This window comes from Salvelinus alpinus, unplaced genomic scaffold (assembly GCF_045679555.1).
Source record: "Salvelinus alpinus unplaced genomic scaffold, SLU_Salpinus.1 scaffold_40, whole genome shotgun sequence".
NCBI classification, from domain to species: Eukaryota; Metazoa; Chordata; class Actinopteri; order Salmoniformes; family Salmonidae; genus Salvelinus; species Salvelinus alpinus.
This window is the reverse complement of record NW_027255981.1, coordinates 1,768,700-1,786,619: the sequence shown is the minus strand read 5'-3', so window position 1 is coordinate 1,786,619 and position 17,920 is coordinate 1,768,700. Positions and strand designations below refer to the sequence as shown.

At 41.8% G+C, this 17,920-nt stretch overlaps 1 protein-coding gene across 1 annotated transcript; it reads right to left on the bottom strand.

Annotated features, from left to right (window-relative positions):
- Positions 1-5,652: 5,652 nt before the first annotated feature.
- LOC139566986 (transmembrane protein 121-like) lies at positions 5,653-13,586 on the bottom strand. The gene has a single exon (XM_071388380.1). It carries the CDS (start codon positions 11,753-11,755, stop codon positions 10,727-10,729), a length of 1,029 nt encoding a protein of 342 aa, XP_071244481.1. The 5' UTR covers positions 11,756-13,586; the 3' UTR covers positions 5,653-10,726.
- Positions 13,587-17,920: the final 4,334 nt, after the last annotated feature.

Here is a 17,920-nt window from a genome sequence, read left to right as displayed (position 1 = left end):
CTTTCATCTGGTGTCTTGGACTTGTGATTTAATGATATTTAGATGCTACTATCTACTTGTGAAGCTATGCTAGCTATGCTAATCAGTGTGTGGGGGGGTGTGGGGTGATCCCGGACCCGGGGTAGAGGCTCGTTAGAGGTTAAGCTTTAATTTTGTGTATTGCACTTGTGAATGTATGAAAGTTAAATATTTCAAAAAAATATTTTTGAATTTCGCGCTCTGCCTTTTCAGCAGATGTTCCGCTAGCGGAACCCCTAGCCTTAGGAAGTTTGTGAGTGTTGACGAGGACAAGGCTGGAGATCACTCTGTCATGTTGATTGAGTTCGAATTACAGACTGGAAGCTTCAAAAGGAGGGTGGTGCTTGGAATCATGGTTCTTCCTCTGTCAACCATGGTTACCTGCAAGGAAACACGTGCCGTCATCATTGCTTTGCACAAAAAGGGCTTCACAGGCAAGGATATTCCTGCCAGTAAGATTGTGCCTAATTTAACCATTTATCGGATCATCAAGAACTTCAAGGAGAGCTGTTCAATTGCTGTGAAGAAGGCTTCAGGGTGCCCAAGAAAGTCCAGCAAGCGCCAGGACCGTCTCCTAAAGTTGATTCAGCTGCGGAATCGGGGCACCACCAGTACAGAGCTTGCTCAGGAATGGCAGCAGGCAGGTGTGAGTGCATCTGCACGCACAGTGAGGCGAAGACTTTTGGAGGATGGCCTGGTGTCAAGAAGGGCAGCAAAGAAGCCACTTCTCTCCAGGAAAAACATCAGGGACAGACTGATATTCTGTAAAAGGTACAGGGATTGGACTGCTGAGGACTGGGGTAAAGTCATTTTCTCTGAATCCCCTTTCCGATTGTTTGGGGCATCCGGAAAAAAGCTTGTCCGGAGAAGACAAGGTGAACGCTACCATCAGTCCTGTGTCATGCCAACAGTAAAGCATCCTGAGACTATTCATGTGTGGAGTTGCTTCTCAACCAAGGGAGTGGGCTCACTCACAATTTTGCCTAAGAACACAGCCATGAATAAAGAATGGTACCAACACATCCTCCGAGAGCAACTTCTCCCAACCATCCAGAAACAGTTTGGTGACGAACAATGCCTTTTCCAGCATGATGGAGCACCTTGTCATAAGGCAAAAGTGATAACTAAGTGGCTCGGGGAACAAAACATCAATATTTTGGGTCCATTGCCCAGGAAACTCCCCAGACCTTAATCCCATTGAGAACTTGTGGTCAATCCTCAAGAGGCGGGGGGACAAACAAAAACCCACAAATTCTGACAAACTCCAAGCATTGATTATGCAAGAATGGGCTGCCATCAGTCAGGATGTGGCCCAGAAGTTAATTGACAGCATGCCAGGGCAGATTGCAGAGGTATTGAAAAAGAAGGGTCAACACTGCAAATATTGACTCTTTGCGTCAACTTCATGTAATTGTCAATAAAAGCCTTTGACACTTATGAAATGCTTGTAATTATACTTCAGTATTCCATAGTAACATCTGACAAAAATATCTAAAGACACTCAAGCAGTAAACTTGGTGGAAATTGACATTTGTGTCATTCTCAAAACGTTTGGCCATGACTGTATTTTGTGAAGTGCACCAGTCCCTCCTGCAGCAAAGCACCTCCACAACATGATGCTGCCACCCCGTGCTTCACGGTTGGGATGGTGTTCTTCGGCTTGCAAGCGTCCCCCTTTTTCCACCAAACATAACGACGGTCGTTATGGCCAAACAGTTCTATTTTTGTTTAATCAGACCAGAGGACATTTCTCCAAAAAGTACAATCTTTGTCCCCATGTGCAGTTGCAAACTGTAGTCTGGCTTTTTTATGGCGGTTTTGGAGCAGTGGCTTCTTCCTTGCTGAGCGGCCTTTCAGGTTATGTCGATATAGGACTCGTTTTACTGTGGATATAGATACTTTTTTACTTTTTTCCTCCAGCATCTTCACAGGGTCCTTTGCTGTTATTCTGGGATTGATTTGCACTTTTCGCACCAAGGTACATTCATCTCTAGGAGAGAGAACCCGTCTCCTTCCTGAGCAGTATGACGGCTGCGTGGTCCCATGGTGTTTATACTGGCGTTCAATTGTTTGTACAGATGAACGTGGTACCTTCAGGCGTTTGGAAATTGCTCCCAAGGATGAACTAGACTTGTGGAGGTCTACAATTATTTTTCTGAGGTCTTGGCTGATTTCTTTTGATTTTCCCATGATGTCAAGCAAAGAGGCACTGAGTTTGAAGGTAGGCCTTGAAATACATCCACAAGTACTCCTCCAATTGACATCATTTATCCGACGCTTCTAAAGCCATGACATAATTTTCTGGAATTTTCCAAGCTTTTAAAGGCAGTCAACTTAGTGTATGTAAACTTCTGACCTACTGGAATTGTGATACAGTGAAATAATCTGTCTGTAAGCAATTGTTGGAAAAATTACTTGTGTCATACACAAAGTAGATGTCTTAACCGACTTGCCAAAACTATAGTTTGTTAACAAGAAATGTGTGGTTGAAAAACGAGTTTTAATGACTCCAACCTAAGTGTATGTTAACTTCCAACTTCAACTGTAAATGGAATGGTATCAAACACATGGTTTCCATGTGGTTGATAGCATTCAATTGACTCCATTCCTGCCATTATTATGAGCCGTCCTCCCCTCAGCAGCCTCCATTGATATAGTTATATCTCTGTCATATTGAGGTGTCTAGCTATAAATTAAATCTGATCAATCAAATTGATAGGCTTAAACTAGGTGTCTTCGCTAGACAGACACACACAGAGGGGGGGGGGGGGGGGGCAGTGAGAAAGAAAGGGTGAAAGTGAGAGAGAGGTGGGAAGAGAGTGGAAGACAAAGAGAGAGAAAGACGGCAGTACAAATATACTTAGACTTTAGTATTTCAACAACTCTTCTCTTCCAACTTGTTAGGCAATCGTATCTACCTATGGGGGTAGGATGGCCAGCCACACAGGAGGGCGATTTTTATTAAGGAGAAGGAGGCCATGCTGACAGAAATGCATTTTGTACATTTCGGAGTGAAATGCATGAATGCCAAATTCAACCTACGCTTCTTCTGATGGGGAATTGTCAAGGGGGTAGACAGCTGGGCAAGTGAAATAACATTTTTGTTTATCAACCACATAATATTATATCTGAAATTATTATGATTTCAATTAATATATCAGAGAGCACACAATGTTTCAATTTGTCACTTTTTGCTTAAATGTCAGTACCATGTCTAAGTTATTTCACCATGGCACATGATCGGTAACTGTCCCAATTCTAATTTTGCCCTGATAAGTTGTTTTGTAATGGTTTCTTTATTTGACCACATCAGAGTTCAATATTATAGTGTGTGTCAGTGTCCTTACAAATATGAAAATCTGCAGACTGTATTACACAGATACGGGTAAGAATAAAGTAATCTTCTCTCTAACTCTTTAAATGTTAGGGGTTGACCTCATCGGACCCTTCACGAAATCCAGGAATGGCAACAGCTGGTGCCTGCCTGCGACCGATCACTTTACCAAGTGGGTGGAGGCAATACCCAGTAAGGTCAGTAAAGGAAGAGTATGTGCTTAACTCTAAATTCCCTTCTGTAACCCATTAAAAAGGTGCTTGGAACCAAAAATAGATTTTCGTTTAGTATGATACCCATCAAGGATGAGACTAGCGAGGCCACTTCCAAGGCGATGGTGGACTATCTTTAACACCCACGGTTCTCCTGAGGTCATCTTGAGTGACCGAGGTCAGGAACGCTGGAACAAGGTACGGCTGTTAACTTCTCTAGGGTAGGAATTTTGGATGAAATGCATGCCCAAATTAAACTGCCTGCTTCTCGGGCCCAGAAGATATGATATGCATATAACTGGTAGATTTGGATAGAAAACACTCTAAAGTTTCCAAAACTGTTAAAATAGTGTCTGTGAGTATAACAGAGCTGATTTGGCAGGCGAAAACCTGAGAAAAATCCATTCAGGAAGTAGTTTTTCTTTGTTGGTTTTGTAGTTTTCTATTCAATGCCATTACAGTATCCATTGACTTAGGACTCAAATTGCAGTTTCTATGCCTTCCACTAGATGTTAACAGTCTGTAGAAACTGTTTCAGGCTTGTATTCTGAAAAATGAGGAAGTAAGAGCAGTCTGAATGAGTGGACCCTAAAGTGTCACAGAGCTTTTTCATGAGCGAGACCGTTAGAGTGCCTTTCTTGTTTACCTTTTAAATTGACGACGTTATTGTCCGGTTTAAATATTATCGATTATTTAGGCTAAAAACAACTTGAGGCTTGAATATAAACATCGTTAGACATGTTTGAACTTTACGGATACAATTTGGATTTTTTTTGTCTGCCTGTTTTGACTGCGTTTGAGCCTGTGGATTACTGAAGAAAACGTGCGAACAAAACTGAGGTTTTTGGATATAAAGAGACTTTATCGAACAAAATGAACATTTATTGAGCAAATTAATGTCTGCTGAGTGCAACCATATGAAGATCATCAAAGGTAAGGGATTCATTTTATCTCTATTTCTGACTTGTGTAACTCTTCTACTTGGCTGGTCACTGTTTGTAATGATTTGTCTAGTGGGCTATGTTCTCAAATAATCGTAAGGTATGCTTTTGCCGTAAAGCATTTTTAAAAATCTGAGACCGTGGTTGGATTCACAAGAAGTTAATCTTTAAACCTATGTAAAATATCTTTTGTTTTCTGAATTTTTATAATGAGTATTTCTGTATTTGAATTTGGCGCCCAGCAGTTTCACTGGCTGTTGAAGAGGTGGGACGCTAACGTCTCACGTACCCAAGAGAGGTTAAAGGTTATATTCTGTCACCAATGGTTTGTTTTATTAATTTTTTACAATTTGTTTTTCCATGGTACATAATCAGACATATTTCAATGTCTTACATTGTCAATAGATATCGCTTTCCTACCCCATCCTCTAGGTTTGGTGAATGGACCAACCAGACCCTCAAGACTGCCATGGGCTGGTCCCTTGATTGGTACCAGGAAGGGTGGGACAACCTGAAGGTAATTCTCTTTGCACACAACAGCAGCATCCAGGCCGAGTATGTACGGGAGCTGCAGCTGTTGACTGAGGTAAACAATACAATTGTATATACAATTATTGCATATACTGTAGTCTTTCAAATGTGTGATTGACTTAGTGTTGTTGTTTGTCTATTGCTATTTTTGTATAACATACTTTCAGATCATTGAAACCCCACCTGGTGTGGTGGAAGTTGTCAAACCAGATCAGAACGCCTTTGAGTACTACCTTCAGGCACGGACTGAGAAGGAAGTGGAGGTTTTATACCAGATAAAAAGGATTGCCCGCTGTTAATAACACTACACTAATCCATCAAATTTTCTCACAGTAAAGTGCAACCTGTGTGTTTGCTTGTTTACGTCTCTGTCTCCTACCCTGTTCCCTTTAACTCTGCTCCTGTTCTCCAGGACCTAGGGGTTCTGGCCAACACCCAGATGTGGATCCACCTGATGTCTTCCATTACCAACCATCCTCCAACTTTTCATTACATCATCTACAGCTACTGTTGTTGTCATTATCTGCTAAGAAAGTGTTCTTGATCTAACATACTGGGCACATAATATGTGAGATTGTCACGATCGTCATAATGATTGGACCAAGATGCAGCGTGGTATGTTTCCATCCCTTTTATTAGGAAGAGAACTCAAAGAACAAAAACAACAAAGCGAACAAAACGAAACGTGACGCTCAAAATAGTGCTAACAGGCAACTATACAAAGTCAAGATCCCACAAAGCACAATGGGGAATGGCTACCTAAATATGATCCCCAATCAGAGACAACGATAAACAGCTGATTGGGAACCATACCAGGCCAACATAGACATATAATTCCCCTAGATAACCCACCCTTAATCACACCCCGACCTAACCAACATAGAGAATAAACAGCTCTCTATGGTCAGGGCGTGACAGAGATACACAGATTAACTAAAAACGCTAGCACTGCAAACACTCAGAAAAAAGAGAGCGGCAGTGTCTGGACATTGCAGTCTCCCTCTTCAAGTCCCCCTTCTGAGACTTGCTGCCTGTTGAGAACAAGTGACAGGCAGAATTCCACACACCAGAATTCAGTATTTTAGTCTGTGATTGCCATATGAGCGCACAAAAAATCCGTACCAAAACCTATCAAAGTTTGTATTAAAATCTTAAATATTGCCAGGTTGGTTTTCATAGCTGTTTCACAAGGTGTTCATTATTGTAAGTTAAAAGGTATTCTTTGATGGTATTTATTTGTTCCACATTATTCATTGTTGTATCCTAGGACCTACAATAGATCCATATATGAGCTATGCGAGTTGGAAAAAATCATCAAATTATATTATTTCAGTGTAGATAAGGGAAGGGCAGGTTAAAATAAAAACATGACTGCCAGACGAACCAGTGTTTGAATCAAACTGATTTGCATATGAATGGAGTGGAAATTAGCCGTCTTTGTGATCTGTAAGGCAAGTAACTTTAATGTGTCAAGCAGATTACACACTTTTTTTGCCATTTTCGAAACGTAGCAATGTTTAAGACATGGATTTTTTTAATGTTGTAATGTTAACAAGGTACCCAAAAGTAGCTTGAATTTAATGTTTTCATTTTATTAACTAAACATAACTTGTTTAAACAGTGAAATTGCCGCGGAAATCAGCCTTGTTTGCATAGTGATGATGAAAATAACGTAATTTAGGCTGTAATGATCTCCAGAATGATAATCATTAGGTCATCACACCTTTGATATAGCAACGCTAATAGTTTATCGAATTCCATTGTGACGTAGAGGGGGACACTATTTGGCCGGGGGACATTATTTGGCATGACAGGCCCGGTGTTGTTGCCTACCCTCACCACCTGGGGTCGTCCTGTCAGTAAATTCAGGATCCAGTTGCAGAGGGAGGTGTTCAGTCCCAGGGTCCCAAGCTTGGTGACAAGCTTGGAGGGGACTACAGATGTATGCTCTTAATTTGATCAATCTGTTGTTGCTGAGAATTTTCCTGCACCAGAGGATTTACATATATCATGAACGCTGAGCTGTAGTCAATGAACAGCATTCTCACATAGGTATTCCTCATAGATATTGGGTATTTGAATGCAGACTTGCAGTGTGATGCTTGTGTCTTTTGGACAAACATCAGTTTTTGCAGTGAAATTATGGGTCAAAAGAAAAACGGTAATGTAATTTCCTTGGTGATGATGAGGAGCGATGGCATTTGTTATTTCAATTTTCTGCAGGCGATTTTGACGCAGGCGAGTGTGGCATGCCACGCTGTGATGTAACGCGTGCAAAAAAATACTGCATCTGTATTTGTGCATATATCATATACGTGTGTGAGTATGGGTCAGATTTTGACCCGTCAGAGGATCTCAAGACCACTACACTTTCACTTACCCATTCCTTATAGACAACCTCAGCAACATACACCTCCTAAAACATGAATAACTGCCAAGCAGCAGTGTACATTTTGTCCTTGATCATATTTAAATGAAGTTTATCATATTGTATTATTTTCCCCTAAGGGTCCAAAAAGTGAGGGATAAATTGTGAGCTGAAATATTTAGTTGGAACATTGCCTGCATACTGTAATACCCTATAAATAATGTGCTTTTAAGGGTTCAAAGCGTAACCGCAAACAAAGAATGCTGTTGCAAAGGCATTGTAAAACAATCAGGGAACAATACAGAAGGAAATGCAGTTACATAATCATTAACTTATCTTCCTCATACTGCGGATATCAGTCATTACAAGATATTGGGTAGCCATGGATACCACACCAATTATGCAGCATGGTCTTTCTGAGAAAACTGTAAACAGAATTTTTATATTGATCATTTCTCAAACATAGAGCTCATACTGTTCGGAATATATTAACTCTGAATGCAGAGGGGTCATGCCCTTCTTTTTTGAGGGAGCACTGATTGCCAAATTCAAGGTCTTTGGATTAATTATGCACTTGATATAGTTTTTCTTATGTATACTGAAATTGTACTTTTGAAAAATGGGAACCCATCTTCCAACGGTGAATGGAGGGAGTGAAGAGAACAGCCATGGTGAATGGAGGGAGTGAAGAGAACAGCCATGCCTCAATTATAAAAATATGTCGTTTTCACAGGACAGAAGTTCTCTTGTGATTTCTCTGTCTGAACACGAATGTGTGTAGAATATCTCTCTTTGATAAAAATGTCTTGCCGTGGAATTATTCTAATCAAAAGGAGAGACTTTTGCATTTCTTCAAAACAAGTCAACTTTATTATTTAATTACTGCAGTAATGGAGCTTGTCAACGACCCTCCTGTAGGTGATTCGTTGAGAGCCCAACCAGCAGGACTAAGCCACAGCATTTTATAGCAAAGTCCATCCTCCTGGATGTTCATGACAAATCACAAATGTATGAAATGGGTCACAAGGTTCGGATTTGTATGAAAGATACTAATAATTCACAGCAAACAGTATCTGCTCTAAAGACTATTCTCGTCGTGTAGAGACCAGGGTCTGGCCCCCAACTCCATACTGGAGCCATCTCCCCCTGGTACCCCAGTATAGAAACATTAACTCATGCTATGGTCTTGTTAGGCTTATCACCCAAAGACATCGTAAGTCTTCTGTCAGTGTTTGATCTCCCAGAGGCCCATCCTCAGTAGAACACAGACAGATGAAAGTGTTCTAAGAACCCCCCTATTCTGTTGCATAAAACAACCATTTGATGCAATGACAGTATTATAACATCATCTTGTAATTTCTCCACCATAGTCTTCTTTCAGTGCAAATATCTGTCTTTGTAGTCATCAGGCTAAGCTGAAAAGCTCAGCTTCATAAGCATGTGTCAGAACAAGTTAGCAGACATCGCTCATTTTCAATACATATTTGAGAAAGGCCTATTTTCGGAGACACATACACCAGTCGCATTAAAGTCTTTTCTTCAATCTTATTTTGTTGACCACAGTGAACATTAAGAAATCGTCTTAAGAAAACAGTCTACTTCTCTTAGCAACAAAAAAAAAATGATTGGAAAAGAAAATGCTTCAAATTGTTCCTTTATGTCTTTTAAAGCTCTTCAGTGTCACGCATATCGCTTAATCCAATACAAAATACATAACAATCACAACCTGAACTCTCTCAATGCAGGGCTCATTTATCAAAGACAAGTCAGTCAATGCAAATGGTTCACATTGACACTCAAACAGCATTAGAACAAAAACTGTTTGGAAAGGAGGACCGGTCAGAGTGAAAGTACTCTACTGTTCATTGAACTGCCTCTACAATGCTGAAATAAATAATAAACACAGACATTATTAGTAGAGTGTGCGGAATCTCTTTCATTTACTTTATCCAGCATCCAGCACATTCATATTTTTAGGTAGTTTTACAGGTGCACAAAGAGACACAAATCATCCCCATCTTATTAAAATAGAAGTATCCCTTTCCTCTAGGGGATCGGTGTCCCTATACCGGGACGGTTGTTGCTAACGTGCGCTAATGTGACTAGACTGACGTTGTAAGTAACAGCCAACTTTCCAGGACATAGACATGTCTTATATGGGCAGAAAGCTTAAATTCTGGTTAATCTAACTGAAGTGTCCAATTTACAGTAGCTGTTACAGTGAAAAAATACCATGCTCTTTTTTGAGGAGTGCACAACAACAACAAAAATGTATCACGGCAACTGGTTTGATACATTCACCTCAAAAGGTAAATAATGTAGTTACATTCAGTAATCTTGCTGAGGGTCCCAGAAATAAAATGTAGCGTAGTTTTGTTTGATAAAATCAATTTTATATTCAAATATAGGAACTGGGTTCTACAATTTGAACCCCTGCTGTATCTGGCCCCACACCCACCACACCTGGCCATCTAGATGTGTGAAGGTTAGTGTCTTTTCTTTAGGGATGCTAATTATCCATCATTTATAACATTCCTGGGAGTGTGTAAATTGAAATATTTTATTACCATATAATTTTTGTATGTTCTCTATAGTTATGTACTTGAAAATGTATCAATTGACCAATTCGGCACATTTGGGCAGACTTGATACAATTGCATTTTGTGCAGTAATGCAATGCTTCATTGGATCAGTCTGAAACTTTGCACAAACACTGCTGCCATCTGCTGGCCAAAATCTAAATTGTGCCTAAACTCCTATGCGATTTAATGGCTGTTCTTTGGCATTTCAAAGATGATGGAACAGAACAAAAAAATTGAAAACATGTTTTTTTGTTTGTAATATCTTTTACCAGATCTAATGTGTTATATTCTCCTACATTAATTTCACATTTCTACAAACTTCAAAGGTTTTACTTTAAAATGGTATCAAGAATATGCATATCCTTGCTTCAGGTCCTGAGCTACAGGCAGTTAGATTTCGGTATGTCATTTTAGGCGAACATTTCAAAAAAGGGTCCGATACTTAAGAAGATCCTTTCATTTTTGTTTTTTGTTCTCCATTAGATCATCATCATTGGGGGGGACACACATTCACTTCTCCCTATAGTCATTTCCTCCCTTGTCCTAGGAAATGGTGCAACACCTTGTCGTGACCCTACACAGTGCTTCCTTGTGTCAACTGTTCTGGTAACACTTTACTGAAACCCTGCAGGCATCATGCTTAATAACTTGTTATACGCACAAATTAGTCTTTTATAATGTCCTATAATAATGCTTATAATATGTTATGTATCTTTATTACTTTCTCACCAAGACCTGTGTCACGTTTGCTCAACCTCTGTGTCACTCACACACACCATCTCTTCGGGAAACTTTGTGAAGTCTTGAATCACTACTTGGGGTGGCATGGGCATCGGCATGGGCACAGGCATAGTCACTTTCGGGCCATGGACAACGCAATTCTTCTGCATCTCTACCCCAAGGGCGGGAGACGGGACCTCGCCGAGATGCCTCCGATACTGGACGAAACTGCACGTCTTAAGAACAATGGCGATCACATTTTTACCCATCAGTATCCCAGACACCCTGGAGTCCCTATAGAAAACCATGTTCCCGCCTCGAATGAAGAGAGTGATAATGTTAATGGTCACCAGGCTGAGAATCGGGTAGAGCATCATCTTATGGGGCACAATGTTCACCCCTTGCATGCTGATCTCGCTCAGCGACACGCACGGCAGCACCAGCAGCAGGATGTAGCAGTAGAAGAACATGAGTCCCTCCACCCATAGGGGGAGCCCTCTCCTCTGAGGCTCCCATAGGTTGGCCTGCACGTCCAGGACGTCGAGCAAGTCCACCACCACCCAGAAGAGTCGACGCCGGATCTCCTCCTTCTTCTTCTGCGGACGCACATACTCCATGTGGTCGATGGCCACCAACGTGATGTAGACCACGGGCACACAGATGGACAGAAGCAATGTCAGCGCCTTCCGTGCCACCCCGTCCATGCCGCCGCCAGTCCAACCGTCCAAACTTCCCCTCTTCCCGTCCTCGGCCTTGTAGTTCTGGTAGACAAAGTAGACCTTGATCTCCAGGACGAAGACGTAGAAGAACCATAGGATCATGGTGTAGCCACGCTTGGAGGTCCGCACCTCGGAACCCACCCACACGGCCACGTAGCGTAGGACGAGGAGGAAGCAGATGTCCCCCACAAGGACCATGATGCACACACCAATCTTCCTGGGCCCCTGGTTCTGCTCCACCAGGTAGGCGTCCATCAGCGCCATGCTACTCATGATCAAGATGGCCGACAAGCACACATGAGGCTTGTTGGTGGGCGGTGGTGGCACCATACTGACCAGGTGGCGAAGGTCAAAGAGAAAAATAGGTCCAAGAAAGAAGTGAAACCAAGATCCAAGAAGAAAGGACGAAACACAGGTCAAAGGAAAATGAAGTTCCAAGGAAAAAAATTGTTAAAAAATTTAATAAAATATCAAATAAATGAAGGTTGTGGGTCAAAGCAAAAACCTGGGTTCAAAGAGGGTTGTGTATTATAATAAATGTGTGGTAACTGTCTCTGTTCATCAGTTCATTTTAGTCCTGTTGGTTGAATCAGGTATATACCACCAGTTGGTTCAGACAGTTTTAGTCCCATCAGATGAGTACAAAGTCAGGTCCACTTGCATGACCTGCCATCAGTTCCCCCAAAATACCGTCGTAAATATGAATAGTTATCCTTCAACCTCTATTCAGTACTTAGCAAGCAGGGAAAAGGTCAAGCAGAGTAACTTTGAAACCGCATTGCTGCCTAGGGACTGTAATAACTCAAAAAATCCTTACCACCAATAATAGTTTTTGCCCAAACTCTAAAACTCTACACTCTAAACACAATACCTCCACGCCATTGATTTGTAGTCCTTTAGTATTTGAAGTAACTGGGAATTGCTCTTGTATTACTTTAATGTTCTTGTAATTGTGCCAGTGGTTGATACCATTTTAGATGTTGGACATTGTAGATAAGTTGCCGCATAAAAAGCTCTTGCCGAGCAGTAAGAAAAAGCGCAATGGTTTCAGCAATGCACTTACACTTACTTCTCCAGTCATAATCAATCATAAGGATTCGCAGCATTACATTTCCGGTTGGATGCCAATGTGGAATTGGGAACTCCAGCACTAATTCCATACAGTGGCACGGAGTGAAAAAACATGATGGATATGGTCCATTATTTGAGTATTGGATATCCACTGCAAAACAATTATAGGTTTCGTCTCCATTGTAATCCTCACACATTCCCAACACTGTGATATTCCCAATATATTGTGTTGACAAAAGGAAATGAACAACTGCAAATCCAATGTTCTCTTTCCGCTGACCCACAAAATCATCCGCCGAACTCCCCTTTTGAGTCATAAAAGGGAACAGGGACCTGTGTGTGCAACCTCAAAAAGAAAGGACTGATAAAAGTTTATCTTTCAAGTTGAATCCCTGGAAAAACAACAAGCCTCTTGTCCTTTTCAATAACAAGTGCTCTCACTTCAAAGATGCTCTCCCCTTGACAACACGAAAGCTCTTCCTGCGGAACGATAAAAATAATGTGTCGCTTTGATCAACTATCTGTTCTAGGTGCATGTCCTAGAATGTCCATCGGAGTGCGGTCAACCCTCGAATGCCGGACGTGCCCTACTGCCCATTGAGACACACACGGCCATCAACGAAAAGCCCTTTTCCCTCCTTTGTCATCTTCTTTCCCCCTCCGAAAAGGAGTTGCGAAATGGCCATCACATTGTCACAGCATTGTCAACTCTCCCTGTTTCAAATGTCCTCTAATGTGAAAATCTCTAAACATTTGCCCTCCTTGCTCCTACTCGAGGTTCTGTTTTGTCTGTGCCTTCTCAAACTAGGTCTGCTGGAATCTCTTTTTCGCCCCTCCTCTCTTGCCTCTCTTCCTTCCCCCACTCGTGTGCGCTCAGCCGTTGGATGGCGAAGAGGCATGCTCAGAAAGCCACAGCTGCAGGAGGAGAGAGAGAGCGAGGGAAAGAGAGATAGGGATATAAGGGAGCGATGGTGACGGTCATGTGTGAGCTGCCTCCTGCCATCAAATTCTCTTCTCTTTTTTTCATCCCTTTTCCCCTCCTGGCCCATGCTCTTTAAAGCCCTCTGTCCCTCTCCTTCAGAGTGACTGATCCCTGCTGTGAAGTCCAACCAACCCCTCAGATGTCGAGATCCTCCTTTTATCAGGGGAGGGCAAAGAAGCTTGGGGGGGGGGGGGGGGGGTTCAATAACATACAAATCACACACACACTCCACTGAGACGAGTGACACACACCCCCACACACACAAATCACACACACACTCCACTGAGACGAGTGACACACACCCCCACACACACGTCCCCTCCAGCGGCCCCCTGTGTGTGTGTGCGTGCGTGCGTACGTACGTGTGTGTGTGTGAGAGAGAGAGAGGAGAAGGGGGAGGCTAAACCTTGGCTGCTCTTTCAGAACCTTTGCACTGATTTCTTAAAGGGAACACAGGGATGAGAGACAAGAGATACTCAGATCACTTAAATGTGGGTGCAATTATACACAATTTATAACAATAACGATAGGGGAGCATAGAAATAGAATTGTCAATAACTTAGAAATAGAATCATGGAACAATGACCTGAGCATTGACTTAAATCAGGATGCCTGTTCCAGAAATCATATTTGTACTTATAATCATATATCATTACAAGCCATAACCTGTACCTCAACATCACAATCTCTCTTTTCGGAAAGACAGGCTCTTTCATTATTGATGAAAGACTTCTCTTTTCCAGAATTAACAGTCAGGCGTAAATAATACATGTGCAAGAGGGAGGGCTAGCAGTGTGTGAAGGAGCTAGCTGCCTAGTCCCAGCGCTTCGCTAGGCTAATTAAGCATGTAATAATAAATGGGTATGGAGAGATGGAGGGCTAGCACCACACTAGGTCTTTGAGCCAGTGTGGGGGAGCGTTAGCCCCAGCGCTAAGCTACGCTATGCTAATAAGGCATGTTTGATCACTTGGCATAAATCCTAACATCGGACTGTTAAGACACCCCTCAGGGGACAGGTTCTGTGACGCATTACTCCCAAATATGAGCACACAGGTGGGGGGCTTGATCGGGGTTGGAGTGGGGTGTCGGGAAGGCCACCGCCACCGGCCATCCGTTTATTGGATCGCGTGTCATTGACTCCAGGCACTCTCCCTGTCGTGAATGCTTATGCTAATCTATCTAAACACCAGTGAAGCATAGACAGACTATCGTCCTTACCCACTGTAGTGAGGCACGAGCTGTATCCGAGTAGAAATGGAAAGTGTTTCCACCAAGTAGATACATGTGTTAATTAATTGTGCTTTGTAGCCTCTCTCTCTCTCTCTCTCTGCCGGGAAATCATTTCGTCTCCTTCTGCCTTTCCTGTAGGTTCCTTTTTTCCGAGAAATAATCCCTGAAACCAAGATTGGTCTTTCTTTGATGTAACCACTTATTCTCATGAGTATACTCTTAATTGTATCTCTTAAATGTTTTAACGTGTGTTTAATCTGTCAATTTGAATGTGCCATAACAATAAAATCATTTAAATTACTCTGGTTCTATTACATGTTTTGTAATGACTTGGTTCAATATTCTTATGGTTTTTCTCACTGTCAACATTATCACAGCCAAAACCACTTCAAAATATACAATGATGTATAATCAATCACAATGACACTGTGAAAGCTTTCAGCAAGAGCTAAAGTGCTTTCTTACTTACGATGTAATTACATTTTAACAGGGAAAATGGGACTAGGGAAATTATAACATATCAAAAGGAATTACAACTTGTTCGTTGGTTATTGCTATGGAAACTCCAAGGAGTGTCTAAATTCCTTTACTTGCAACTGGCACCAGCCCCATTTCTTCTATTCAATGCACAAAGTTCCCAAAGTAGAGCTAACTCAATTACTGTAATGAAACAGGAGACGCAAGTGCAAAATGTGAGGTTCTCAAATCGTATTTTCTCAAAGAGGCAATAAACTACGAGGGCGATATAACAGTTCCACAGCATCCAACAACATGCATTACACATATGACTTCACCCTCCAATAAATTGGATGAACTAATGAAAAAATCCTTTCTAGAGCTGAGAAAAAAATACCTTTGGAGGATTTTGGAGTCTCAAGGACTGTTCGATACAGGGGTGGAATTGCTGTTGCTCGCATAATTGTATCAACGGACTTGAAGGTGTAAGTGAGCAATTTGGGCAACATCGCACTCAACACCATCCAAACACAACATGATCTGATACAGCTCAAATAGCACATAATAAGTATGAATCGTATCATCCCAGTGGCAACTTTTGTGAGTATTGGTGGAATTGGAATGTGTCGTTCGAAAGGGAGTTCAGGACGGTGTATGGAAATAACTTTGACATGCAAAGAAATTCCTTTTTTTTGCGAACCTCGAAAATGTTACAATTACAGTTCTCAAAGTGACTTTTCCAAATTCCACCTGTCTGTGAGTGTTATAGTGTGTTATACATAAGAAGGACAGTATGTCCTGTGAAATGCGTACGGGTGGTATAATCCACACACTATACCACGTGCCAAATTTGTTTATCTGGACTCGAATGTGCCACTCGGGGGCACAGAAGTAGAGAGCTGCAGTAGATACCCGGCCTGTATCCCAAATGGAACCCTATTCCCTATGTAGGGCAGTATTTCTCACTAGGGCCCATAGAAAGTAGTGCACTATGTAGATGAAAGGGTGCTATTTGGGCCGGAGGCCCAGTGAACCCCATGGAGAGAGGCTGCCCATTACTGACAATGGCCATTTATGTTTAAGGGCACTTCAAGTTCCATTGTAATTTTCTCCCCTTTGAAGACAATGCTTTTTTCCTTTGAGTAATCACCTGGGGCTTGTGTAAGTGTGGTGGGGGGGTGGGTTCTTGGGAACATTGGTGGTTATTTATAACATGTAACCACAACCGTTCATGTCACCTTTTTCTTTACAGAAAGAACACAGAAAGACAAATGATGTTTAATGTAGCCTGCTGCACTACAGTTAATTACCATATTGGATAGTGAGTCACATTTGCTTGACTGTAGGAAATGTGCCACTTACGTTTGATTTAAAAAATCCCTTCACATGTATGTTTTTGAACAGAAGAAATAGGCCTACCTGCATCATTTCTGAGACTCGTGGAAGTTCAATTACCACAGCTTTTTTTGTGTGCAAAGAACAGCGTGACCAAACTTTGCAAGTCCATTTTGGTAAACACTGACTTTACCAGAAGGCAGGGCTTTTCAAAGGCTTTGTTTTTCTTAATTGACAGATTGGCTTGACATGCATTACGATGGGTCCGTCGTTGGAACATACACAAGTGAACAAGTCCATCTGTTGATGAGCATCAAACAGAATCGATGATATACAGCCACATATTGTACTTGGGCATTATCAAACATTGTGTAGGTGTGTGTGCGGGCTGGTGCCAACAAGCCAATATGGCGATCCCATTATTATTTTGTTGTGATTAAGTGTAAAAGTATTCATATGGATTAAAGGTGTTCATTCAAATATCCAAAGTTACTACGCTACAGAAATCAACTTGCTCATTTGTAAATTGTACACTGAGTATATAAAACATTAAAAACACCTTGATCTGTTTCACCTGTCCCTGTGATTGTCTCCACCCCCTCCAGGTGTCGCTTATTTTCCCCAGTGTATTTATCCCTGTGTTTCCTGTCTCTCTGTGCCAGTTCGTCTTGTATGTTTAGACAACCAGCGGTTTTCCCCCCGTACTCCTTTTCTATTCTCTTTTGCTAGTCCTCCCAGTTTTGACCACTGCCTGACTCTGGACTACTTTCCCGCCTGCCTGATCATCCTTCCTGCCCTGACCTTGAATCTGCCTGCCCTTCGGTACCTATTGGACTCTGTACTGGTTTTTACCTTTTTTGCCTGTACATGACCATTCTCTTGCCTACCCCTTTTTGGATTAGTAAACATTGTAAGACTCCAATCATCTGCCTCCTGTGTCTGCATCTGGGTTTCGACCTTGTGCCTCGATACACCCGCTCTTTCCATGACATAGACTGACCAGGTGACTTCAGGTGAAAGCTATGATCCCTTATTGATGTCATTTGTTAAATCCACTTCAATCAGTGTAGATGTTGGGGAGGAGACAGATTAAAGACGGATTTGTAAGCTTTGAGACAATTGAGACATCGATTGTGTACGTGTGCCATTCAGAGGGTGAATGGGTAAGACAAAATATTTATTAAGTGGCTTTGAACGGGGTGTGGTAGTAGGTGCCAGGCGCCCCGGTTTGTGTCAAGACCTGCAAAACTAACAGCGTTACATAGTGTTTCCATAACTTTCATCCAAATGGATTATGTCCAACCATAGAGAGAAACCATATGGAAGAAAGTGATGGTAGCACTTTGGTATGGTAACATGGTGATGGTAGCATTGTTATACATTGTACTTTAGTAATTGTATAATAATGAAGTTGAGTTAT

Excerpts from the sequence above, each read along its gene's own strand:
- LOC139566986 (XM_071388380.1), bottom strand. The coding sequence starts at position 11,755 with ATGGTGCCACCACCGCCCACCAACAAGCCTCATGTGTGCTTGTCGGCC.